The 26,469-nt window shown below is 39.5% G+C and overlaps 2 protein-coding genes across 11 annotated transcripts in view; one reads left to right on the top strand and one right to left on the bottom strand.

Moving 5' to 3' along the window:
- Positions 1 to 25,278, top strand: part of LOC109032902 (UNC93-like protein MFSD11) — a 57,737-nt gene extending 32,459 nt beyond the window's left edge. For all 9 annotated transcript variants that reach the window (XM_019045247.2, XM_019045248.2, XM_019045244.2 and 6 more), the window contains exons 5-9: positions 4,028 to 4,311; positions 5,748 to 5,870; positions 9,297 to 9,465; positions 19,074 to 19,209; positions 25,011 to 25,278. In XM_019045247.2, coding sequence (XP_018900792.2) covers positions 4,028 to 4,311; positions 5,748 to 5,870; positions 9,297 to 9,465; positions 19,074 to 19,209; positions 25,011 to 25,229 — 931 coding nt within the window. In that variant the 3' untranslated portion in view covers positions 25,230 to 25,278. The remainder of the gene's footprint in view (positions 1 to 4,027; positions 4,312 to 5,747; positions 5,871 to 9,296; positions 9,466 to 19,073; positions 19,210 to 25,010) is intronic.
- Positions 1 to 26,469, bottom strand: part of chinmo (Chronologically inappropriate morphogenesis) — a 132,058-nt gene that overhangs the window by 29,340 nt on the left and 76,249 nt on the right. The window lies entirely within an intron of this gene.

The following is a 26,469-nucleotide window of genomic DNA, read 5'->3' as shown; positions in this document are numbered from 1 at the left end:
TCTTTTGTTTTCCTGCTTTGAATAATTCAAATGGGTCAGCCTAGGGATCTAGAAGCAAAGTGGGTGCTCGCACAATATAGCCGTAGACTATAGTCTTAATTACGTAGGGGGAATTCAAGTCGCTACGTAGTCTTGTGGGGAAATCCCGTTTTTCTACGGGAATAAGTTCTCCTCGTGAGAGGAAAAAGTTTTTATGGATGCAATGTATTAACAGCGTGATGAAGTTTGTGGTCTAAAACTCTCAACAAAATATCAATTTTCCTCGATGAAATAATCAAGCTTATTGAAGTGAAGGCCTCAAATGACGAGAAAACTTACTGTTCTTTTGACTGCGCGAGATTCATATTTTCCCATCATGCTCTGCGCGACGGGACTAGTCTCTCATTGGCTGACTGGGAGATTCTGTGCCGTGCGAAGGGCAAAGACATTTAATCACGTAGACCATGCATCCTGTGTTACGGAAGGCGAGAAAACTTTTAAAAATTCGCACGCCAATGATGAGTGTTGGCACCGACCCGCATCAATGAGTTCGAGTGTCCCAATTGCGCACATTTGCGCATGCGCAGTAGCGGCTCCAAAGAATTTTTGTCGGATCGTGAGTCTTTTTTTCTCGGTTAATAATTGGTCCGGAAATATGAAACATTGCTATTCGGGTGTTAAATTATATGTTCTAATACTTTTCTTTTTAGGAATTTTGTCTGAAAATGGACTCTAAACGAGATATTCGTGAAAAACCGAGCGCAGGCATGAATTCTCCATTGCCTCTCTGCAGTCTCTTCGACTGCTTGGGACACCTCTTCCCTTCCCCGCCCGCCCATCATGGGGCTCCGAGAGACTAGTCTCGCTCCGCCTGTAATAAACCGAGCCGGGCGCACCGTACGTCACGCGCCGTCACGCACGGTCTACGTGATTCAATGTCTTTTGGAGACAGGCCCGCCACATCTCATCTCGGGCCCTGGTACCAGTTTTAAGGCCCGGGCCCCCAACACAGCGGGGGTCCAGGAGCCTCCCCCGGAATATTTTAAAAATGTTAAATCTGTATACTTAGACGCATCTTGAGGCTCCCATGACGGAGATTTTTCATCAGTTTCTGCAGAATAATAATCACGCCTTTTTTTTTACTTTTAGCACAAAATACTTTCGGATTGTTGCATTCAAAACATCTTAATTTTTTTTTAGGGTGGGGGAGCAGAGGATTATTTTCAATTCTAGGGGGTCCAAGCCCCCGTGGACTCCTCTTTCGTACGTATAAGGCAAGGAAGTTGAGCCATTGAAGTCGAGAATACCCAGACTGGAAACTCTTAGCATCCAACGACGGAAGAAAATGAAACGCAGTTACTAAAAATATCAATCTATACTAAAAATCTTGAAAACAGATAGAAATCTTTAAATTAGTAAGAAAAATTCTACAGGGCCCAACGTGTTTCTGAAAATGTATTCACCTTCTGCGAAATTTATAGGGTACATTTTTCACTTTTCCTTACGAGACAAAGGTTACATGTGAATTCGTAGTGGTTTTTTACCAGAGGCACGGGCCCCGGAACCAGGAACCCAGTATCCCCCCCCCCCCTTGTGACGGGCCTGTTTGGAGAAGGGGTGCGCGAGTACCCAATTTGCTTCTAGATCCCTATATAGATCAGTCAAGTCATTTTTCTTTTTTATTGTGTCATTCGAAAGTACAAAGGCTGTCCAAAAAGTGCCGGGACTGGTTCCATGACTCAAAAATTAAGATGGCTAGAGAATTGATCTTGGTCTCATTTGAAAGATCAACTCAATAGGTATCTATCGATTGAGACCAAAATCAAAACTTTCGGTCAAGTATTTCAAGAGTTACACAGTGGGTTTTAACTAAATCTAATTAAGAAAATGAAAGTCCCCATGTCTGAAAGCGGAAAAGTACAGCGAAACACCTCAGGAAAACATCCCCGCTGAAAAGAAAATCATTCGTTGGGCCGTTTTTTTTGTTTTTTTTTTGCCCCCCCAAGCCAAAATGGCGGCCGATATGCGCCGCCGCGGGGTGCAAATGTTACAACTCCCTCACAATGTCAAGTGACGTTTTTATCAACTATTTAAATAAAAACTCAGAATTTCACTGTTAGAACGGCGCCAACCACACCAAGAATGCTCTATTCTTACAAATAATGTTTGACCTTTTTGCCTAGCAGGGGCTATAGTCCCCTGCTTCACAAAAAAACTAGCGCAAGAGAAATAGGAACAAAACAAAAATAATCTTCTTTGAACAGTGAAACAGTGAAAACAGTGAAATTCTGAGTTTTTATTTAAATAGTTGATAAAAACGTTACAATCAAGGTGCTAAGGGACAAATCTTACCTTCCGGCCGACAGGGACACAGTTTGGATCCCAGTTTCTGATTATGTGGTCCAAAAAACATGTAAAAAGACACCTCACTCGACTATACGCGTCTTTCGGAAATAATATGTCGGCCCCAAAATGGAAGCCATTTTGGATTTGAGGGATCCATGTCGGCCAGAAGGGAATTTTTGACCTCAAATTTGGATCCTATGACCCAAAAAACATAAAAAAAGACATCTCACTCGTCACCAAAAGCTGGAATTGAGAATTTTTACTCCGGGGCCTATGTTTGGCCGCCATCTTGAATTTGCGCGATCCCTTTTGGTCGTGAGGGATTTCTGACCTCATATTCGGATTCTGCGACCAAAATTTCATAGGAATCGATGTGTCACTTGACATTGTGAGGGAGTTGTAACATTTGCACCCCGCGGCGGCGCATATCGGCCGCCATTTTGGCTTGGGGGGGCAAAAAAAAAAAACGGCCCAACGAATGATTTTCTTTTCAGCGGGGATGTTTTCCTGAGGTGTTTCGCTGTACTTTTCCGCTTTCAGACATGGGGACTTTCATTTTCTTAATTAAGATTTAGTTAAAACCCACTGTGGTTACGACCTGTTTGTAAAAAAAATATCTGGACCCCCTCCCGTTTTTATCGACCGTTTATTCTTACCTTTTTAACCTTATCGTCTTCACTTGCGCTTGAATGGTGTACCTAGGTCCTCCTTTTCTTTTTCAAAATATTTTCCATTAAACTGGATGAACTTTTCAATTCTCTCTTTCCACTTGTCTAAGATAGTTTTCTTGAATTCCTTTGCAGGTATTGTGGTAATATAAACAATTTCTGCATTTCCGTCTTGATTTCCGATCTTGTTTCAAATTTCCGACAGCAAAACGCTGTTTTAAGTTCCGGAAACAGCCAAAATTACACGGTGCTCAATTAGAACTATACGGGGGGTGACGAATAGTTTTTATTCCGTTCTTATTCATGAAATCGCTGGTAAAATTGGATGTATGGGGTCTGGCATTATCTTGGTGAAACATCCACGTGCATGACGGCCTTTAGATGTGGCCGTTATTGCGCGCGATATGCTTTCTGAAATCCCTCAGAACATCACAATAATACACACTGTCGACAGTTGTTTTTTCGGGCACAAAATGTTACACGCCTGAGTCAACAAACATAATAATAATAAGCATTACTTTACACGCGCGCAGATTTCTCGTGCACCGTGCACTGATCGTTAATTTAGAGAAAGCTCTCGGCAAAGAGAAAATACTCACCAAAAACGATAGGGTCCAGGTATTTTTTTTTTTTTACAGTGTCGTAATTTTTGAAATACTTGACCGAAAGTTTTGATTTTGGTCTCAATCGATAGATATTGAGCTGATCTTTCAAATAAAATCAAGATCAAGCCTCTAGCTATATTAATTTTTGAGTTATGGAACCAGTCCCGGTACTTTTTGGACAGCCCTTGTAGTATGCGACTAATGTCATGCATTTTTTTATTTTATTTTATTTTATTTTGGATCCATAACTTTTGAGTCATAAATGAAAAACTGTTGGAACGACGTTCTTTTTGAAAACCGCCCCCAACCGCCAATATGACTATAGGTAACTGCGATTTAACCACTTTCCAAGTGGAACAAACGTTTTTTTTTTTGCTGAAATCTTTCCCGAGCCAAACTGATTTATTATGTTTTATCATTTGTTTTCAGTATGTTTCCCGGTAATTTATTTGTGTACTTTAAATTTCACAACATAAAGTACATTGATGTTGAAACCAGGAAGTCAATTCTGATTGTTTTAGCTGGGATTATCTCAATAGGTGTCATTATAATTGGCCTTGCTCGACCTCCTCACCGCACAAGCACCTTCGATGCAAACTTAGACGAGCATTTGTCGCACAAAAAGAGAGGTCCGATCCAGGCATTAAAAAAACTATGGACCACATTCTTTCTCAAAGAAGTAGTTGCATTATATTTCATTTATGGTGCTACAGGTAATTTTCATCTGACAATGTCTGTCCTCCGAATTTTATTTTTAGCATTGGCTGGTGTACAGTACATCATAGTGATCGATTCATTCACTTTGAAAGTCATGCCAAAAGAGGGTTATTCATGCAGGCGAGAAATGTTCCTCGCCCGGAATGTACGAAACTTTGTGGGCTATAGCACTAGTTGAGAGAGGCATACTTATCCCTAGTCGGGATTTTGCAGGAACCCCAGTAAAACAGCGTTGAAATTTTTTAAAGTTGTATAACCTTCAAACATTCATAACTTTCGCAAAAATTCAGTAACAGAGCTTGTATTTACACCAAAAAATGCAGAAGATTACGCTTTACGACTTATATACCACAGAAATTATAATCTGAGTCCATTGTTGCCACGTTATGGCCATTCTTTTTTAAAGTTTCAAAATTATATTAAGAAAATCTCGTTACCTCCTAAAATGGTATTTGCAGTTGGTGGGAGTTGAATAAAAACATCAGAATTATTTTTCGTTCGATTCCGCATCTATTAATTGATATCTTATACTTTTCTGAGAGTCTTAGGGAATACGAGTTACCTGTAGCGATTTAAAAATTCGGCAACACGCCCGACACCCGATTTTGACGCTCATTCCCGGACGTTTCGCGACTCCGGGGTCGAAGCAGAACGCCTAAACGAAACAAAACTCTAACAGTCAGTTCATGTCTTAAGCTTTTTTGAAACTTTGACATGAGTTTTAGGAATTCACTTGGCGCGAGAGTAGCCGGGTTTCAATGCGATCACAATTTAAAGTATTACCTACTCATTTGACCACCTCCAACTACAGATTTCAACCTGAACTTACCATTTTCGACATGGTGTACACAACATTTCCTAATATCCGTAGGAATTCACTATAGATGTGGGGTTCCCAGTTTTCAAGAAAACCACCACCGCAATCACAAAAAAAATGTATTAGGTACTCATTTAATCACATCCAGCCACATACGTTCAGCCTTTAATGGGCATCTTTTATCGAAAGCTTTTCCGAAAATGCAGCAAGAGTTGCTTCAAAGTACGCTTAAGACGTAATTCTTCTTAACTCGAAATTTTCTTTGTATCCTAGGTGCTTCTATAAAGATCAGTGTAAAGCTCATCGCCTTCCTTAAATTCCGTTTAGTATTCCTCAAGCTGACTTCAATACCACTTTTGCACACCATAGTGTTTCGATCTGTACAAAAGCTATCTTACTAGAGGTGCAGGGACTTTTTTTATGCGGCGCACGCTCACTTCCTTTTTAGGTTCCTTCTAAACATTTCAATAACAGCTCAGAAATGATGATTTTGGGTTTTTAAAGGACAATACTTACCTGTTTTCAAAATCGTAGTAAATTTCTGTGACCCAAATGTCTTCTATATTTCTCAATATTGCAAGAATTAAGTAAATTATGCAACAATGCTTATTGCAGGTTTGCTACTGGCTTTCAACCATGTTGTCAGTGCTAGTATTGGCTTCACACAACATTTTGGAGACACAAGGAAACGCTATGTCCCTCTGGCTGGGTTTTTCTGTGGACTTGGTGGCGTAGTAGGTAAGGAAAGTCTAACTGTATGATTTTATCCCCAATTGGCTCCCATTTATCCTGATTCACAGAATTTGATCCTCTTCAGGCCTTTTTAGAGTGAGCTTGGCCCGTTTTATCTCAGATCATCCCAATTTACTATGAAATACCCCTCTTTATCCTTTTATGCCTCAAATTTTCCCTATTAGCCCATACGCATCTCAATTTCTCTCAAAATGTAAGTATCCCTATTCGTCTGAACTATTCTCATTTAAAACGATCTATCTTTGATGTCCCTGATTCATCCAAAGAAACGATTCATCACCCTTAACCTTCTTAATGTATACGGATTCCTCCAGTTCTTTTCCATTTAAGAAGATGCCAGTGATGTTCTCTTAAACACTAAAAACTCGAGGTGATTCTGAAATATGCGTCAGATACGTCCGTTGTACAACGAAAAAAAAAATACAATATTGGTTTTCTATTTTTCAAATATCCATAGAAAGTTCTTGAATTTCACTTTATATTCAGGAAAAAATGATTTACTTAGGTAAATGAGCACTTAATTTTTTTTTTTTTTTTTTTTGGGGGGGGGGGAGGGGGGAGCGATTGCAGTAGACGTTCTAGAAACAAGGATGGATTCAGCATTTGGTTGTGGAGCCTCGGATACATACCCATAAAATACCCTGGCACACCCTCTAATGTGAATCACTTTTCAATAGATCTTAATTTCATGCCAGCCCAAGTAGCAGAACCATAGAAGGAAAAGATAGGTAAAGATTATTGCGAAAGTTAATTTTTTTTATATAACGCATGCATACGAAAGTGTTAAAAGTGAACATTATTATGTAACCATTATGTAAAAAAAAGTCATAGTTTTCGTGAGCTTTTCGCAAACATACTAAAAAATCTTCTAATTCACGAAAAGCTCACGATAATGATGACCTGTTTTACATAATAGTTACATAAAAATGTTCACTTTTAACAGTTTCGTATGCATGCGTTAAACATATATATAAAAAAAATTGTCTATAAAAAAAATTACCTTAGGCATCTAGATTTTATCATTTTTCATATATTATGGTCAGGTCTGAACTTTGATTTTTTATAAAAGCGTTATATGTTTTTTATATGAAACTACCATTTAGATAACAGATATGTTTTTTTATACTTTTTTTAGAAAAACAATAATTTGTTTTGCTACTAGGGAGTTATCATAGCCTCTTTATGGCAAGTCTCAGATACTTCCTTGATAGTAAAAGGTGCAAAATGCAACTATTCCCCTGTGGAAATCGAGATTTCCCAGAGTAATATTTTGTCTGGAAATAATGCATCTTGATACGTATCTTAGGGGACATTCAATTACGCAAGGCATTTTTGCCAAATTTTTGGCCCACCTTCCCCCTATATGGCACCCGTAGCATAAGAAACCTCTTTCAATCGAGGTCAAATCTTACGTAAGATTGACCGGGACCCTCCCCCCCCCCCCATTTTTTAGAAAAAAACCCGGTGAAAGCCAGGTAAAATAGCTGGAATAAAGAGCGACGCCAAAACCGACCGTTTTTTGCACAATTTGGGTCAGCGGGGATTTTTCTGAAACCGGGCCCAAACGATACCTTATGATACCCTAAAACTCTGGTTAAAATTTTAGCTTGAGTATACGCACGGTTTTTGAGAAATGAGGGGGCAAAGTTGCCAAATCGCCATCATTCTGGACAGCATTTCTACAGCAAAAAGACGGGAAAATGAACGAAAAAGGTACACCTTTGATGGGTTTCGGCTGTAAATGTTCTTATTGGGCCCCCAAGCATTTAACTGTGTTCAGTTTCAAAAACTTTGGTCGCACAGTGAGCCAAAATGGGGAGAAATCGTCGACAAATCAGGATTCTTTGTCAAATATTTAAGAATGGAAATAAAATTTTCGGTCTGCTGCAGTTTTCATGGCTATAACAATGTTCTTATCGGTCCTCAATGCATGAAATTGTGTTCAGCTTCACAAATTTACATCGCACAGTGGTCAAAAATGGGGGAATTAGTGGACAAATTAAGATCCTCTGTGAAACTTTTTAAAATTGAAATGAAACTGTTGGTCCTCTGTAGAGTTTAGATCCCGGAAAAATTCATGTATTTAATTTTTTTAATCATTACTGCATGTCAGACCGTATTGTTTATAGAACGTTGCTATAAAATAGACTTTGTAGCATTATCTCAATAAAATATGCAAACTTTCAGAACTTAAAAAAAAGAAGGAAAAATGGAGAGAAAAAATTAAAAAAAGATTTAAACAGTCCAAAAAAGAATTTAAAGAATTTTTCCGGGATCTAAACTCTACTAAACTCTACTAAACTCTACTCACTTCAATTTTAAAAAGTTTCACAGAGGATCTTAATTTGTCCACTAATTCCCCCATTTTTGACCACTGTGCGATGTAAATTTGTGAAGCTGAACACAATTTCATGCATTGAGGACCGATAAGAACATTGTTATAGCCATGAAAACTGCAGCAGACCGAAAATTTTATTTCCATTCTTAAATATTTGACAAAGAATCCTGATTTGTCGACGATTTCTCCCCATTTTGGATCACTGTGCGACCAAAGTTTTTGAAACTGAACACAGTTAAATGCTTGGGGGCCCAATAAGAACATTTACAGCTGAAACCCATCAAAGGTGTACCTTTTTCGTTCATTTTCCCGTCTTTTTGCTGTAGAAATGCTGTCCAGAATGATGGCGATTTGGCAACTTTGCCCCCTCATTTCTCAAAAACCGTGCGTATACTCAAGCTAAAATTTTAACCAGAGTTTTAGGGTATCATAAGGTATCGTTTGGGCCCGGTTTCAGAAAAATCCCCGCTGACCCAAATTGTGCCATTCTTGGCGTCGCTCTTTAAGGCTTTTGTAAAGGTATTTTAATGAAAATCTATACAAAAACGCAAATAATTGAAATTTCATTGTCAGGGTGTTTACCAGCTATAAAAACCCAAAAGTGGGGACTTTCGGGAGCTTTTAGTGGTGTTTTTTCAAGAAAATCGGGGACTTTTTTCCTGATATAGTAAGAGGAGGGGAGCTATTTAGAGCGTTCAAATGCGCATTTTATACGACACTAATATTACAAGTCATGTTGAACCGATGAAAACACACGAAAAACCAAGCAATACGTTTTTGGAGCGGAAAGCTTACGTGAGACTCGGCTTGACACCCCCCCCCCCCCCCTTCGTAGGGCCCCGTAAGACAACGGACCCCCCCCCCCCCCCAAGTGTCTTACGTAATACTTGAACGGCCCCTTAGTGAAACTTGACACATTTTTTTCCTTCATAACTTTTATTCTCATGATTTCATTTTTTGGCTAATTCATATTCAATATGATTAGGTGGTTTTACTGTATTGTTAAACTTAATTTAATAATAACTTTGCAAAGTTACCCAATGAATGAATTCATTATGTTTTTGTCTACTCAGGTGCAATTTTACCATTCTTTGTAACAACGAAGAAGAACTTTCTGTTTTTGAGACCATTAACATTCATCGCCATGGTCACTATCATTTTAGGCTTATTACTTTCCTACCTTGTGTTACCAGAGGACGCTTTATTCGGAGATACCACGACCCGTCCGTTTGTCGAATCAAAGTAAGTTGGTCTTGTAATATTTGAGATGGAGTGAGGCAAACAGGCCCTTAAGGTGGAAAATATAACATGCCCATATCAAAACTTAGAGACGTCAGTTCTTTATCATTTAGCTCACCCAAGAAGGACCCCGCACACTCCTGAAGTATGGGAAAGTGCACCACGGTCGATTTTTAATTTTTTAACTGCATTCAAGTCACCCAAGTAGCATGGATTGCAATTTCATTGCAATGGATTGTGAGTGGATTGCAATTTTTGCTTGTTGCCTATACGTTCATTTGAAGGCGCTTAAAAAGTTGCAATTTTATTGCAATAAGTTTGCAAGAAATGTAGATTATGCTTGTTGCCTAACCTTCTTTTTCAAGGTACTATAAAGACTGCAATTTCGGTGCAATCATGTTGTAACAAATTCACGCCATGTGCCTGGCATCCAATTCTCTAGTTGTTTCAAAGTTTTTTCGACTTAAATGTCTCACCTAACCCATATAGCCCAACATATTTTGAAAATATTGTCACCTTTATCAAAATATTTTCATGGCAATATTGTAATTGAGATATTTTCAAAATATTTTTAAAACATTTTAAAGGAATATTTTGAAAATGTTTACAAAAAATATTTTTAAAATAATTCAAAAATATTGCCTGTAAAACATGCATGTTAAAAATATTCCTTAAGAAAGTTTTGAAAATATTTTAAAAATATTTTTTGAAAATATTTTTAAGTTCTCAAGTTAGTATGTGGTGTAATTTACACCGGTGTAAATTTAGTGTGAGTACCTATTACGTGATATCGAAAAAAAAATCAGACAAAAAAAATATGAAAAAAAATAAATAACACGAAAAAAAATAAATAATAGGCAAAAGAAAGAAGCCTGAGAAAAACGGCGTTAATCAAATCTATGATGAATGTTGAGCCACGCACTGACGCAATGCATGCGATAACAGCCTTAACAGGCGTGATTTCAACCCAGCTCATCATCAGCTCCCTGTAGCTCAGTGGAAGAGTGCTCCGCTATGACATTCGCGGGTCGGGTTCAAGCCCACTCAAGGGCGTCCGTATTTTATGCTGCTAAACGTCGTAGGACATTAGGTAAGCATGGGTTCGAATTATTATAATTTCCCTGGAAAATTTAGGGGTTGAAATTTAAAGGTCGTCAATATTTAAATTTCTTTGCAAAAAAAAAAAAATTGCAACTTTTTTACAATGAGGGGGTCAGATGTTGTAAAATAATTGCAATTTTCTTGCAAGAAAGTTGAAATCATCTGGAAATTTTATTTCATTTAAATTGCAATTTTTTCGTTGCAAAATGCTACTTGGGCATCTCAAGACGCTGATCAAAAGTGATCCTTTGCGCCAACTTTCTACAATGCACTGTTTTTGCACAATACGCGCAGAACGCTTCAATTATTCGGCGATAGAGAGTGAAAAAGAACAAGGCATTCGACAACAGGTGTAATGTGAATAGGGAAAAACGTATCGTGTCTGTCTTCTTATCTATTCCTACCTACTCTGGGGCTATCTCCCTTCTGCTCTCGTCCGTTTGACGTTCACAGTTTCTCTCCGACTTTCCTGTTCTTATGCTCTTCACGAATCTGATTTGGATGGTCGAGCAGAAAAGATGGTCGCGTAGAATCCGAGATAAAACTGCCGCTCTCTGCTGGAGTTCCCCTGATTTCCTTGTTGACACACAGCCGATCTTTCGTTCGAGTGCTGAAATGAGGAATCTTTCTGACTCTTCGCAGAATAATTGAATTGTTCCAGGCGCATTGTGCGAAAACGGTGCATCGTAGAATGTTGGCGCGATGATGACTTTTTTCATCAGCATCCTGAGATGAGATGAATGCAATAGAAAAATTAAAAATCGATCGTGGTACACTTTGCCTTAAGGAGTGTCCGCACTATATACGCCCTTTCAGATTTGGACCCTTTTCAAGTGATTTTTGAAGACGAAAAATGAAGAGTTCGCAACGAACGCTAAAAATTTGCTTCTGTTGTCAGCTTTAGCGATGATACTGTTTTAATGCTCATAACATCATTAGTTTAAAATTGCCCAAAATCGCAAGAGCATTAGAAAGCATTTTTAAACCCTGATCTAAATTTTTTCTACTAAAAATTTGTTTTTTTCTTCCTTTTTCCCTTCCTTTCTTGCTTTCTTTCTTCTTTCTTTCTTTCTTCCTTCCTTCCTTCCTTCCTTCCTTCCTTCTTCCTTCCTTCCTTCCTTCCTTCCTTTCTTTCTTTGCCTAAATTTTTTTATGTTTTGTGGCGTACCTCGTCGGAGACCCATTGTGTAAAATTCACAAATTCCGATTGTTCTATTTTCATTAAAAATGATCTACAAAAGCATAAAAACACAAAAACTTGCGACCTGCGGGTAATCCGAGGGGCGTAGGTGACCTTGAGACTCGGAAACATACACGGTTCCCGCCCGCCGCGTCAACTTTGAAGACTCATTTTAACTCCGCTTCTAATCGTTTCGTCAAGATGAACTCGGGCTTGTTTTAAACCTTAAACCCTCTAATTTCATTTAGGATGGTTTTTGTTTTGCTGCGTGCGAACCGAACTACCGAAAATCTCGAAAAACGAAAATTTGCAAAAGGGGGATCTTGTATAATTCCCCCCAAAAGTGGGTCAAACTTTAAAATTGTATTAATTTCATACATAAATTCTGAAAGCTCTTATTTCTTTGGAAATTTTGACACCAAGATCATCTTTCTACGACAAACCGTTGAGAAGTTATGGTGCTTTAAAGTTTTTTACTTTGACCCCCCTCCCCCCGTTTTCCTGGGGGTATGCAAAAAGTATGACCAGTTTTGAATGTTTGGGAAGACCCTCTTTCATCCCTGCGAAAATCGTAGGATTGCATGTTTGGGCCGATTTGGCCGTTTTGTTGTAGTTAGGGTTCTTTTTGCCTCTCCCTCAGGGGGGCGCACACTGTGGTAGGTATTTGACCGAAAAACCTGGCCAAAATCTCAATTTTAATTTTTTTTTTTTTGGAAAGCCAATGTGATATTCGAAATCTACACTGTTTTTTACCCCAGTAGACATGTATGTGCCATTTTTCGAGTGGCTCAATTTCCCACGAAGAGACCACAAAGTTACCTCTATTTCTCAACAGTTATTTTGATATGTTTCGGCGCGCTACTCGTCGACCAGTTTACTCTAACTGTGCGACCATAGCAGGGAAGTTCGGCGATATGCAACACATTTTTAGGGGTGCATTCTACACAAGTAACCACAGTATTTTCGAAACTTCTTTTTTTAGTGATTTACACAGGAGGTTGAAAAGTGATATAAAAGTAAACGTTTTTTTCGAAATTTAGAGGCCGATTTCTTTTTTCTCCCAACTGTTCTCAAGCGGTTTAAGGCGGAATGTTATAGTCCGAAATAGGTATTTTCAGGTTTCAGGGGTGACAGACTGAGGAAAACTGAGGAAATTGAAATTTTTGACTTTAAAGATGGACTTTTGAGCGATTTTCACAAACATGAATAGGAAAAATTATATGTCGATACTAACGACTGAAATTGTTCTTTTCCAGCAGCTCTGACCATTTAGTACCAAATTGGGTGATATTTGGTCACGCAACCTGTTTCTCTGGCCCCTGTGCCTCCGAAAGAGGGATGAAAAAAATAATCTGAAAGCGGATGGGAGGGTCATTATAAAGTCTTGCAAAAGTGTTTAAGTCCGTTATTTAACAATCTCTTCGTGCATTATCCTTGAGTATAGACATATGTATGCCATGTTTTACTTTGACAGACAAATTTGATTCCATACGGCCGTGGGGTGGGGTTTCAAATGTGACCCTCTGGCACCATGAAATTACGCTGAGAGGCACATTTGAAGCCTCATAAAAGTAATTTTACGATTTTTACTCAACCAGCAGATTGTAAAGGGACATCATTAAAATTAAATCTTCCGAACATGTAGCAATCGCGATCACGCGAACTTGTTGAGAAAAATATAAAATAAAATAAAAATGAATACGTTACTACGTTATCAGCGCGCGCAGTAACGTTTTTATTTTCATTTTATTTTTCTCGACAAGTTCGCGTGATCGCGATTGCTACATGTTCGACCTGAAGATGGACCGGAAAGGCCCGAAATGATCATAGTTGTGTTGTAACAGAAAAATCAGGACCGAAGACTAAAAAGTAAGGAGAACACACAAGTCAAAAACACCTGATAAAGTAATGAACTCAGCCAACTTATTACAGTTATGTTTGAGTTTTTATTTCTTTCTGCATTAGAATTTATTGTGCGTATTTTATTTAAGTGTAGAGGGGTTTCGATGCCAAATTTCTGGGCATTTTTTTTCATTTATCTGGGCCCATAACCTAATGAGTTTTTCATAAATAAGAAATTAATTAAAATACATACGATGGAGGATTAACCTTTTATTACACAGTTGGAATTACTTAGGTTACAGAACAAAGGCATGTATCTAACATCTGATATCAAAACATAGTTGTCAAGTTACCTCATACCTGTAATTTCGATTACCTCAATAATTTCGGTAGTTACTTGTAAACGGTAAATTACTTTCTTCCTCAGTGCTCGCAACTGTATTAGATCGTTAAAAGTATAGTTTTCATTTTGAACTTTTGTCGACTTATTTTCTTCACTATAACACTCAAGTTTCAGTTTTCGATTTCGTATTCAAATTAAGAAAATACGTTCTGCATGATATTCACGTATTATTACAATTTGGATCAAGACCGTCAACACTTAAATAGGTGTATCATACACCTATTTCATTTACCATGATACACTCATTTTCATTTCATTTCAATCAGTTCAAATCATTTCACTTTTATTTCATCATACACCTATTCAATCATTCTATACAGAATGATTCAAAACCTAAATTTTGAGAAGGAATACAATTGCACCTAGATAAGTGAGGTATGGTCTTTGTCACGAATTCCGCAATGACTTGTTTTATATTAATAAAGGAAATTTCAAAGGTAATGGAGTGCCCTCACTTCTAGATGTGGACCATGGGTTAGAAAGGAACCTATCAAAATGAATCATTTTCGCAGGTGCTTTCTGTCCTTACAATGGTTCTTATTATGATAAAACTCATTTTCATCTTATAGGTTATCCTCAAATCATCATATGGAGGTCCCGGCACTTTCATACTAGCACTAATTTTAATTCAAAACTGTCAAAAATCTAATTTTTTTAATTACTCCTCAATGTGAGAGATCGGCTGTTTCGTTAAAAATTTTGAAGTGACTTACGCTGTTTCATAAAAAAAACCATTGATGAGGTCATAGAGAGTCCTTATTTCGAAAAGTAGACCATAGGTGAAGGAGAAACTCGTCTAAATGCACCGCTTTACCCAAGTAGCAAGGATACCTATAGATGGACATAAAATCGTAGGAATGTTGCTATATTATATTTGCCATGCGTATTGCCTACTCCCTCATTTGAAGGCGCGGAAATTATTGCTATATTGTTGCTATGATGTAGCAATAAATTCTGATTATTGGTTGTGTCACCTGTTGCCAATCTGCTAATTGCAAGGCGCAAAAATTATCGCAATAATCTTGCTATTAAGTATGATGAAAAACTCCCGCGTGTTCCTTTCCGTAACTTGTTTTCAAATCTCTAGCATGAATGCAGGAATGTATCGCAACAATTTGATGAAACAACCATTTTTCCTCAATTTAGTCTTCTCGAAATAGCTCAAACTCGATAAATCTGAAACTTTAAAAATTTCAATGCTTTTTTAAAAGGTTTGAATTTCCAGTCAATCAAAATAAATATCGTCTATGCTTTTAACCAAGTTCTGGGAAATTTAATTTTACTTCTTTCATGCCTTTCTTTCCTCCCTTTTATTTCGTTTCTGTTTTTGTTACTTTTAATTCTTTGAATTTTTTATTTCATGCAAATGCGCCGGCAAGGGTTTCGTTTCATGTCGGAGCTATATAATGTGTGAAAAGTGAGGCACCCGACAGGTAGCCTGGCTAGCTCAAACGGTAAAGGCGGCGCACGGCAGTAATCCGAAGGTTGCGCGTTCTAATCCCGCCTCGGACAGAAGAATTTAAAGGGTGCTGGATGATCGAATCATGAAATTCCTGTCAATTCCGGCAAGATCGGATTTTCGAATGGATTCTGCAACGTTGTAAAAATTAGGGTAGACTGATAAATTCCTCAATTTTCCTAAAACCATTTGGCACCGCCACAAATAGCAATGACATTGCTATTAAGTATAGATTTTTTTTATCGATCTGACCTGACGAAATCGGGAAAAATCGTCCAAATGTTGACTGAGAATTGCTACTTTATAGCTATATTATTGCAATATTTTTTACAACTTTAAACCTATAAATTGACACATTATATCAATTTTTACGTTGAAAAATGCTACTTGGGTAGTCAGATACTTTGCGTCCTTTTAAAGGCTTTTTGGAGGGCTTCTTCCATCCTCTTTAAACTCTCCGCAAATGGTCATATGATGTGTTAGGTGGGTAAATTGTGCATATTATCACTTAAGAAGAAGTACTGATTGTAACATATTTTTAAAACTCGGCGATATCTAGTGATGTATAGTTTTGGCCAGCTTTTCAGGTCCAATACCACAGTGTGGGGCGGGGGGCCCCAACTTTTTTTTTCAAATTATAATGATAACCCCTATCTTGTGATACATGATTGGAAAGAAAATTAAAAACGAAGAATTTTAACGCAAACCGCAGATCAATATCTTAATTTTTGACCGAGTTATTATGTTAGGTCAAATGTCAAATTTGACCATTTTCAAAAGATCATAACTCTGGTTCAAATTATCGTGGCGAAATAAATTAAACGGGGAAATTTACGAACTTGTAAGCACTTTTAAATGAAAATCACAGAATCACTTCAAACTAATTTTTAGGGCGATTCTAGGGTGGAGCGAAAAACACTTTTTTTCGAGATCGCTTGACGGCTATATCAGAAAAGTTGCCTTTCTTAATGAAAACGGACCCGTGTTTTTTCATTTTCCGAAATTCTAACTCCTCCCGTTGGCACGGTCCACGTAAAGTCTCGAATTTTACGAAAAAATCACGTTTTTTCACCTTAAAAACGGGCTAGCGCCTTTTGATTTCAACTTCATGTCTTGAAACTGACGTATTCCCATGTTTTGGACACTCCAGGTTCATTTATGACCATTGCAATGTTGACAAAAATACATAATTGTCGTAAATTCGATACCTATTTTTGCAAAACTTTGAGAAAATATACGAAATTTTATCCTTTCTTCAACAAACGAACACATCCTGTAATCACATCCTATAATCTGAAAGTGAGTTCCGCACCACTTTTAAAGTATTAACACACGTAGAATTGTATTTTCATCATTCAATGAACAATTACTGTTTTTCAAAACTGCAAAACAACCGGAAACGACCAAAAAATGCGACCATGAAATTTCCTTACTTTTTTGTGTTATGACAATATGCTGAGCTTTTTCGACACCATTAAAATACGAGTATCATGAGTTTGAACTTTGGACCTGAGACTGCTGCCTGCATGTCTTGATACCTATGAATTGAATGCTGGCTGACACCGCACCGGATGAGACCAACTGCATTCCGGAAAATTCTGGCTGCAGAGGAACCGAACGCTGCACATGCAGGAGATAGGTATCCCCCAAATAAAGTTGACCCTCGAAAAGTTACGTTTTCCGGTTGAAAAAGTGTTTCGATTGGTTAGAAAAAGTTTTTGACAAAGTTTCATATTTATAGGTAAAGTTTAAGTGCTGCCGCATCACACATTTGTAATATTTGCGATTCCGACAATTGAGATTTTCGACGATTAGATTATTTATTTTCAGGGACGAAGCAGTCACGCTAGAGCCCCAAAAATTTGAGATAATAGCCTCCTAACACACTAATTTTGATATGAAGTAAACATTTTGCCGTGTAAGACGCGCATACCTACGTATTTTTTCAAAATTCGAAAACTGGACCGAAAACGCTGTTTAGGCCCAAATGGGATACATTACAGCGAGTTGATTGATTATTTAAAGTTTGAAGGAATATTTCTATCGTCGGAAAAAGTCAAGATAGGAAGTGAGACTTCTATTACACTACTTTTGATATAAATTACACATTTGAGCGCACAGGACGCGGAAGTATTTTTTTAAAAATTCGGAAACTTGAGCTAAAACGCTGTCTGTACGCAAAGATATCTACCTATATTTTGGAGAAAATAGATGATTTTTTTTTTACATTTCGGAGACATTGCCAGTTTCATATGTGCCGGAGGTAGTTGACGTCTGACAACATAGTTTTGACAAAAAATAATAGTTTTGGTTCCAGAGGCAGATGTTTTAGATCCGCTATTTGCTTGAAGTGGGCGTAACGCATTCATTCTGATCGTAAGTAAGGTGATAGGTATCGCTTAAGAACACTTGAGTTTTCTCTGGTTTTCGATCAATATGCGGAGGTTAACGCGGGTTTAACTCCATTAACTATACCTATCAAATACAGGGTGGCCCAGACCTACCGTACCAGGCCTTTTTTTCGGTTAATTTTGGTCGCACGAAGTCCAGGATCGCGGGGATGAATAGGAAATCCCCCAAGGAATCCGAATTTCATGGTCCCAGAGCCCCCCTGGCGTCCCTTGGGGGATGACGGGGGGGTACGTACTTCAAAAGTCAGGGTTTATGTCAAAATTTTGAAATTATTTCATCGGAATCAGAACGTACGGAAATTTTTAACTTGAACCGACACCAAGAAATCCAAAATCGGCCCATCCGGGTCCAAAATACTGACCCCTAAAGGTGGGGGACAGCGCCCCCTTTCAAAAAAATTCAAGTTCGTGAAATTGAGGGTCCCATTGTCCTCAGACACTTTTCTCATGGGGCACAGGGGGTCTCTGAACTTTCAAATTTAACCGGTGTGGAGGTTACCCATGTGCCCCATGAGAAAAGTGTCTGAGGACAATGGGACCCTCAAATTTGGACTCCTTGGGGTCGATTACCCAGGATTACCTATTTTTTCCGAGTCTCTACGTCAATTTCACGAACTTGAATTTTTTTGAAAGGGGGCGCTGTCCCCCACCTTTAGGGGTCGGTATTTTGGACCCGGATGGGCCGATTTTGGATTTCTTGGTGTCGGTTCAAGTTAAAAATTTCCGTACGTTCTGATTCCGATGAAATAATTTCAAAATTTTGACATAAACCCTGACTTTTGAAGTACGGACCCCCCCGTCACCCCCCAAGGGGCGCCAGGGGGGCTCTATGGGACCATGAAATTCGGATTCCTTGGGGTCGATTCTCTATTCATCCCCGCGATCCTGGACTTCGTGCGACCCAAATTAACCGAAAAAAAGGCCTGGTACGGTAGGTCTGGGCCACCCTGTATAGTGATAAGGATTTTTGTGTTTGCTATATCTTCACTTTTCCACTCCTTAATGCATTTTGTCTGCAATTATTTAAGTTTACCACCTAGGTAACTGAAAACACCATCGACGAATCTGAGACAATATAACGCTGACAACTGAACTGTCTTCTGTGTTATTCGATTATTCACTATCCTGGTCTAAAGGTTCATTATGAAATAAACATCATGAAAGATTCTTTTGAAATATCAAGTTTAATTTATTTTTCTAATTTTTCCGTCTTAGCGTTGCGGTTGCCTTGATGATTAGCACACTCCTTGGGATTGGAGAAAATTCTTTCACCAATGAAATGACTGACTTGGTTGGTACCTTGTTCCCCAATGATAGTGCTCAGGCTTTTGCAGCTCTACTGTTTTTGAAGGTAAGTTTTGGCAACGATTCTTACTGAAATTCTTATCCTCTGAAGTGTCCACTCCTGGGGCAGCATGAAAACAACCATGATGTCTCCAGTGAATGAACATCACTGAAGCTTTGACTTACCTCCTGCTCAAAAATCGGTCTCTGATACCACTGGAATCACTCAGAAGAACTGATTGATACACTCCTCCTTGAAACTCTCCCCTGCTTGATGTAGGTATCCTCAAAAATGGTAGCACATGGACGGAAAAAAAAAAAATAATTCACAATACAGAGGAGTGAGATAAAAAACTGAGAACCCTAAAAAGTAAAAAAGTAACACTATACATGGGTATAGGTGAACCCACCCATGAGGAGCATTTTATAGGAAGGTTTTGAAATAATTGTTAGCTTAAAGTCCAGGCAAATAAGCCAGAAGAGGGACCATAGCCTTCAAAAATCCCGGGTAGCAATGTTTTCAAAGATTGCTATGTGATTTTTGACGCTGAATCCGAATTTCAACTTTGCACCAAAAAATTCGGACTGAAAAGTTGAAAGGCGGAAATACATACATACATACATACAGGGTGTTCGAAAAGTCCCCTCCCCCCCTCTAACTTTTGACCTAATTGAGGTAGAGATTTGAAACTTGGAGGGTGTTCCTAGATCAAAGGGAGCTACTTTTTGACCCCCCCCCCCAAAAAAATTTTTGGGGGGCCCCATTTTGGGGGGGTTACGGACCCTAACTTTTAATTTTCAAATAGGAAGACCCCCTTTGTGATACCTCGTTCGAAAGAGCATAAAAAAAGAAAATTTTTCGCGCAAACCGGAAGTCATTATCTCAAACCGTTTCAAAATGGCGGCCGGTCAAAGTTCCAAATGGCCGAAAATTGGCACCTCTGCTATTTGCACATGGATTTGCTTGAAACTCGGTATCTGGGGGTATTTTGGCACGAGATAAACGAATTTAACGTTAGATTTTCAAAAAAACCCTAATTTTTCAAAATGGGGACCGGTTTAGGCTCAAAAAGGCCGAAAATTTGACAAACTCGATTTTTTTGCCAAATGGATTCATCTGAAATTCGGTATCTGGGGGTATTTTGACCCGAGAATAACGAATTCAACGTTAGATTTTTAAACAAACCCTAATTTTTCAAAATGGCCGCCGATTAAAGTTCAAAATGGTCAACAATTGGCAACCTCGACTTTTTGCCGATAGATTCGCCTCAAACTCGGTGTTTGAGGGTATCTGGGTGGGAGACAAACGAATTCGACGTTATTTCACCGAGTTTCAGGCGAATCTATCGGCAAAAAGTCGAGGTTGCCAATTGTTGACCATTTTGAACTTTAATCGGCGGCCATTTTGAAAAATTAGGGTTTGTTTAAAAATCTAACGTTGAATTCGTTATTCTCGGGTCAAAATACCCCCAGATACCGAGTTTCAAGCAAATCCATGTGCAAATAGCAGAGGTGCCAATTTTCGGCCATTTGGAACTTTGACCGGCCGCCATTTTGAAACGGTTTGAGATAATGACTTCCGGTTTGCGCGAAAAATTTTCTTTTTTTATGCTCTTTCGAACGAGGTATCACAAAGGGGGTCTTCCTATTTGAAAATTAAAAGTTAGGGTCCGTAACCCCCCCAGAATGGGGCCCCCCCAAAATTTTGGGGGGGTCAAAAAGTAGCTCCCTTTGATCTAGGAACACCCTCCAAGTTTCAAATCTCTACCTCAATTAGGTCAAAAGTTAGAGGGGGGGAGGGGACTTTTCGAACACCCTGTATATACATAAATACAGGGTGTCCCAAAAGTCCCTTCCACCCCCTCTAAAATTTTACCTAATTGATATTTTGCAGCGAAACTTTGGGGATGTTCATCGGTCAATGTTAGCTACTTTTGGGGCCCCCCAAAATTTTCGGGCCCCCCGTGGGGAGGGGCTGCGGACCCCAACTATTTTTTTTCAAATAGCAACCCCTATCTTGTGCTACCTCATTCGAAAGAGCATAAAAAACTAAGAGTTTTGGCGCAAACCGCAGATCAATATCTTAATTTTTGACCGAGTTATGATAGGTCAAAGGTCAAATTTGACCTATTTTCAAAAAATCATAACTCCGGTTCAAATTATCGTAATGAAAAAAATAAAACGGGAAAATTTACCAAATTGTAAGCACTTTTAAGCAAAAATCACAGAAATTACTTCAAACTAATTTTAAGGGGGGTTTCGGACCCCCAAATACGTCAATTCAAAGGTCATTCAAGTTTCCCGCGAAATAAGCCAATTTCCCCCAGATTTGCCTCCACATTAGTTCAGTAAGGTCAAAATCAGTTCAACATTACGTTGGCAAGTCCCCAAATTTCGAACAAAGTTTTAAAAAAAATGTAATTTCAATGGTAGAATTGAATCACCTTAAATTTCGTTTTTTAAAACTTTGCCCGAAATTAGGGGACTTGAAAACGCAATGTTGAACTAATTTTGACCTAACTGAACTAATGTGGAGGCAAATCTGGGGGAAATTGGCTCATTTCGCGAGAATATCGTATGACCTTTAAAATGACGTATTTGGGGGTCCGAAACCCCCCTTAAAATTAGTTTGAAGTAATTTCTGTGATTTTTACTTGAGAGTGCTTACAATTTGGTAAATTTTCCCGTTTTTTTTTTTCTTAACAATAAATTGAACCGGAGATATGATTTATTGAAAATAGGTCAAATTTGACCTTTGACCTATCATAACTCGGTCAAAAATTAAGATATTGGTTTGCGGTTTGCGCCAAAATTCTTAGTTTTTTATGCTCTTTCTAATGATGTATCACAAGATAGGGGTTACCATTTGAAAAAAAAAGTTGGGGGCCCCGCGCCCCCCCCCCCCTGAGGGGAGAACAAAAATTTTGACCCCCCTAGAAGATGGACCACTTTAAGATAGAAACATTCCCAAAGTTTCGTTTTTCTATCTCTAACCGTTCAAAAGTTACGAGGGGGGGGGTACGGACTTTTGGGACACCCTGTATATACACATGAATTTGAATGGCATATATTTTCGTGATCTACGACCCGTGATCAGTGCTCTTCACAAGGTCTCGGGTCTGGGTCCGACATCATGGGAGAATGCAATAGTGTATTTTCTCGGAAAATACAATAAAAACACACAAGTCAGCTCACAGCTAGGTATTCAGAACTTGAACTATACAGGGTGTTTCAGATCACCCGTACCAGGCCTTTTTCTCCGTTGGTTTAGGTTGTACGAAGTCGGAGACCGCGGGGTTGAATAGGGAATTGACCCCAAGGAATCCGAATTTCGTGGTACCCCCCACCCCCCTTGCGGATTAATCGCATCAGAATTGGAAAGCACGGAAAATTTCACGTGAAATTGACCCCTAAAAATCCAAAATCGGACCATCCAAGGCCCAAAAATGACCCCCTAAAGAGGGGGCCAGTACCTCCCTCCATAATTTCTCTTTGGTCCCAAAATTGACGTAAATTCTCCAGAAAAAGACGGTTTCCCAGGTAATCGACCTCGAGAAATCCAAATTTTATGGTCCCGAAGCTCCTCTAGCGCCCTTTGGGGGGTAAACGGGAGGGCCCAATTTTAAAAATCGGGGCTCCTTTCCGAATCGCAAATTGCTTGCATCCAAATTGAGGAGCAGAACACATTTACATCTTAAGTGACTCCTAAGAGTTATAATAGACCCCCTGTACGGCAGAAAGTAACCCCCTGGGGAGAGGGGCCTCGCCCTCGCCAAAAAGTTCTCAGGATTCCTCTTTGCTCGCAAAATTGACGTCGATTCTCCAGAAAAAGACGGTTTCCCATATAATCGACCCCGAGGAGCTCAGGGAACATGAAATTTAGAGTCCTCGGGGTCGATTACATGGGAAACCGTCTTTTTCTGGAGAATCGACGTCAATTTTGCGACCAAAGAGGAATCCTGAGAAATTTTTGGCGGGGGCGAGGCCCCCCTCCTCAGTGGGTTACTTTCTGCCGTTCGGGGGTCTATTAGAACTCTTAGGAGTCACTTAAGATGTAAATGTGTTCTGCTCCTCAATTTGGATGCAATCAATTTGCGATTCGGAAAGGAGCCCCGATTTTTAAAATTGGGCCCTCCCGTTTACCCCCCAAGGGGCGCTAGAGGAGCTTCGGGACCATGAAATTTGGATTTCTCGAGGTCGATTACCTGGGAATCCGTCTTTTTCTGGAGAATTTACGTCAATTTTGAGACCAAAGAGAAATTATGGAGGGGGGTACTGGCCCCCTCTTTAGGGGGTCATTTTTGGGCCTTGGATGGTCCGATTTTGGATTTTTAGGGGTCAATTTCACGTGAAATTTTCCGTGCTTTCCAATTCTGATGCGATTAATCCGCAATTCGGTCGGGAACCGTGACTTTTAGCATCGTGACCCCCCTTTACCCCCCAAGGGGGGGTGGGGGGTACCACGAAATTCGGATTCCTTGGGGTCAATTCCCTATTCAACCCCGCGGTCCCCCACTTCGTACGACCTAAACCAACCGAGGAAAAGGCCTGGTACGGGTGGTCTGAAACACCCTGTACTATCGTTGAGCAGTTTTTAGATCCCTACGCCACCGATAATCTTCTTAGAAGGAAAGATAAACTTTTGCTACTTCAGCAAGTCAAATCGCGGAGGGGCATCCACGGTCGTCACTTTCCTCCACTCGATGGGACTTACACTGCACGCGGAATTTGCATCCGATGAGCTCCGGACGACACCGTACGGGCCCGTCCGTCATCGGAGCGCGAACAAATTCCCGCGCGCACCCGAAACTACCTATCTCCTCCAGGACGCATCAGCTGATCGGCGCCGTCGACCGCCGATTGTCGCCCGATCGACGCGCCCGAAAAAAATTGGACTGCATTTTGCAATTCGGAACTATAAATCCTGGCCCATCTGAAAAAACACCTGTGTGCATAGGGAAACTAATGGCACATACGTTGTTTTTAAACCGGGCCAGAATTTATAGTTCTGAATTGCAAAATGTAGTCCAATTGATTTGTTTTTCATCCGAAAACGGACGACAGATACGGCTCCCGCCTCATAGAGTCACCATTTTTTTGCATGTACCTCCTCTAATTATCAAGATGGAATGTAATAAAGACATTTTAATCGAGTTGGTCCGTGAGTAGAGAAATTTATGGGACCAGAGGTGTGAAGATTATCACAACCGAGATCTCAAAACGCCGGCTTGGAACGATATAGGAGCTGCCTTAAAAACAGAAGGTAGGTAATTACTCTTATGCCAGTGCGGTCTTAATTTAAATCACCGCTCCGCAAGCTACTGCACTATGCACTGATCTATAAAAAACAAAAACTTGCGCGAAACCCCAAAAGATTTTAACCCGCGCGCTCCGAGCTTACGACGCCGTCCGAAACCGGGGTCCACAGTAGGCAGCTCCCACCGCCGTTAACCGCCGTCAATCGGACATCCGATGACGGCCGTCAACTTTACGCGTGCAGTGTAGGTCCAGCCTAACGTCTCAGTCAAATGCATTTTTGAAGAAATGATCGATCCCCGTCATTGCCTCATCTCCACATATTTATTAATGTGCAAGTGATGGCACGCTCCGGTAACAAGGTTCTGTGACAAAATAATTTTTGTCTTGAGAGCCTCCAAAATGTATACATCATAGTGATCTAATGTCCAACTAATCAGAAAAATGGCTTGCGAAGCGAGCCGAATTTCACTCGCGTAGCGAGTGACCGGGGGTCCAGAGGGCGCAGCCCCTTGGTCAGGCGTGACGGACGCGCGAGGCGCGTCCAGAACGGCTAGTAAATACTAAAATGCCAATGGAACAGCAGCTTATCCATGATGCTTTTCATTTCAGAATATCTGTGTGGCAATTGGATTTTATATTAGCAATTACATTGGACTCTACACACAAATTTATGTCATGAGCATCTTCACCTTTGTTGGCACAATTGGACTCACATGGGCAGGCTATCTGCTAGCGTTAAGGCAAGGGCAGCACCCATCTCTCAAAGGTCCACAACTTCATGCTGAGATATCACCAGGAACAATCAATTCTGCGGATTCTTTGAAGTAAAAACAATTGTCTCGAGGAGGTTGTTTATAATCTTATTCGGTCTGCTTTATTCCAGTGGCTGTTGCCAAATTTCTTTCTTTTTTAGGTTTTAGGAACCGAGCATTCACAATTTTTCCTGATTTTTAAATGGGTCATCTTTATAGTTCCAATTTTTTAGACTGTTTATCTACTTTTGAATATACTTATTGTCAGTTGTGGAAATTGATGGTACCTAATCATCCTTTCACGAGAAAAGGTTGTGGAAGTCATTAAAGAGGGGGGAAAATACCTGATTCAAATTTCAAATATGAAATCTTGAAGACAAAAATTATTTTCTAGCAATCAATTACCTGTTCTGTGTAACAGGACACTTTAGTTTGAAATCAAGTGTCGTATCTCGGCCCAATTTCTTGAAATTTTTTCTGGAGCAGTGGTATTAGGTACCTCAAATTTTAAGCCAGTCAGTAGCATGACTTTCCTCTTCAATCATAATGCATAGTACATTTTTTATCAAAGCAGAAAAAGAAAACCTAGTTGTCATTTGTTTTAACCCTTAGATGACTAGCCGTTTTTACCCATACGAATGCCTAACCCCCCAGGCCTGCCTAGAGTACCTGTATAGGGAGAGTAGCGACAGATCTGAAACTCCGAAAGTCCATCAGGCCTTCACCGATGCCTCCGCGAATAAAGTTAGGGCCCAAAAGGGCAGCCAACCTATGAATTTCGAATGTCCGGAGCGATTTACAAATACAATTGTTACGAACCGTCGTTTAGAAAGCATGTATTTGGTTTACTTTTTGCATAAATTTACTTATTTTTGCGAAAGAACGCTCATTTATGTACATTCTTAGCCATCTTGGTTAGAATTGAAATCTGTAGGCTGGCAGTGAAATTTTGTGTGTTAGAAGTTGCTCAGAAGGGTGGCTGCACTTTTGGGCCCTAAGCCCTCAATGAACCGATCTGTCGCTACTCTCCCTATACAGGTACTCTAGGCCTGCCGAGGCCCGTATTGGGAACATATGGTTATTTGATAGTTGCGATGCTTTTTTACACTTTTTCTTGAAAAATTTTATGATTTTCATACTTCGTCTTCTATAAGCAAGGTCCTAAATTCTCTTTCCACCCATAAATTTCCCCCTCCCCCTCTAGATCTCCCCCTCCTCTCTCCAGTCCCCTAAGATCTAGGAGCCTCTCATTATAAACACTTTCTTATAGGTATCTTTTTTGAGATTTTGAGAAAGTTACATTGAAGAAATAGTAT

This window comes from Bemisia tabaci, chromosome 1, assembly GCF_918797505.1.
Source record: "Bemisia tabaci chromosome 1, PGI_BMITA_v3".
In the NCBI taxonomy this organism is placed as follows: Eukaryota; Metazoa; Arthropoda; class Insecta; order Hemiptera; family Aleyrodidae; genus Bemisia; species Bemisia tabaci.
The sequence above is the reverse complement of the archived record's forward strand: the minus strand, read 5'-3'. Positions and strand labels throughout refer to the sequence as shown.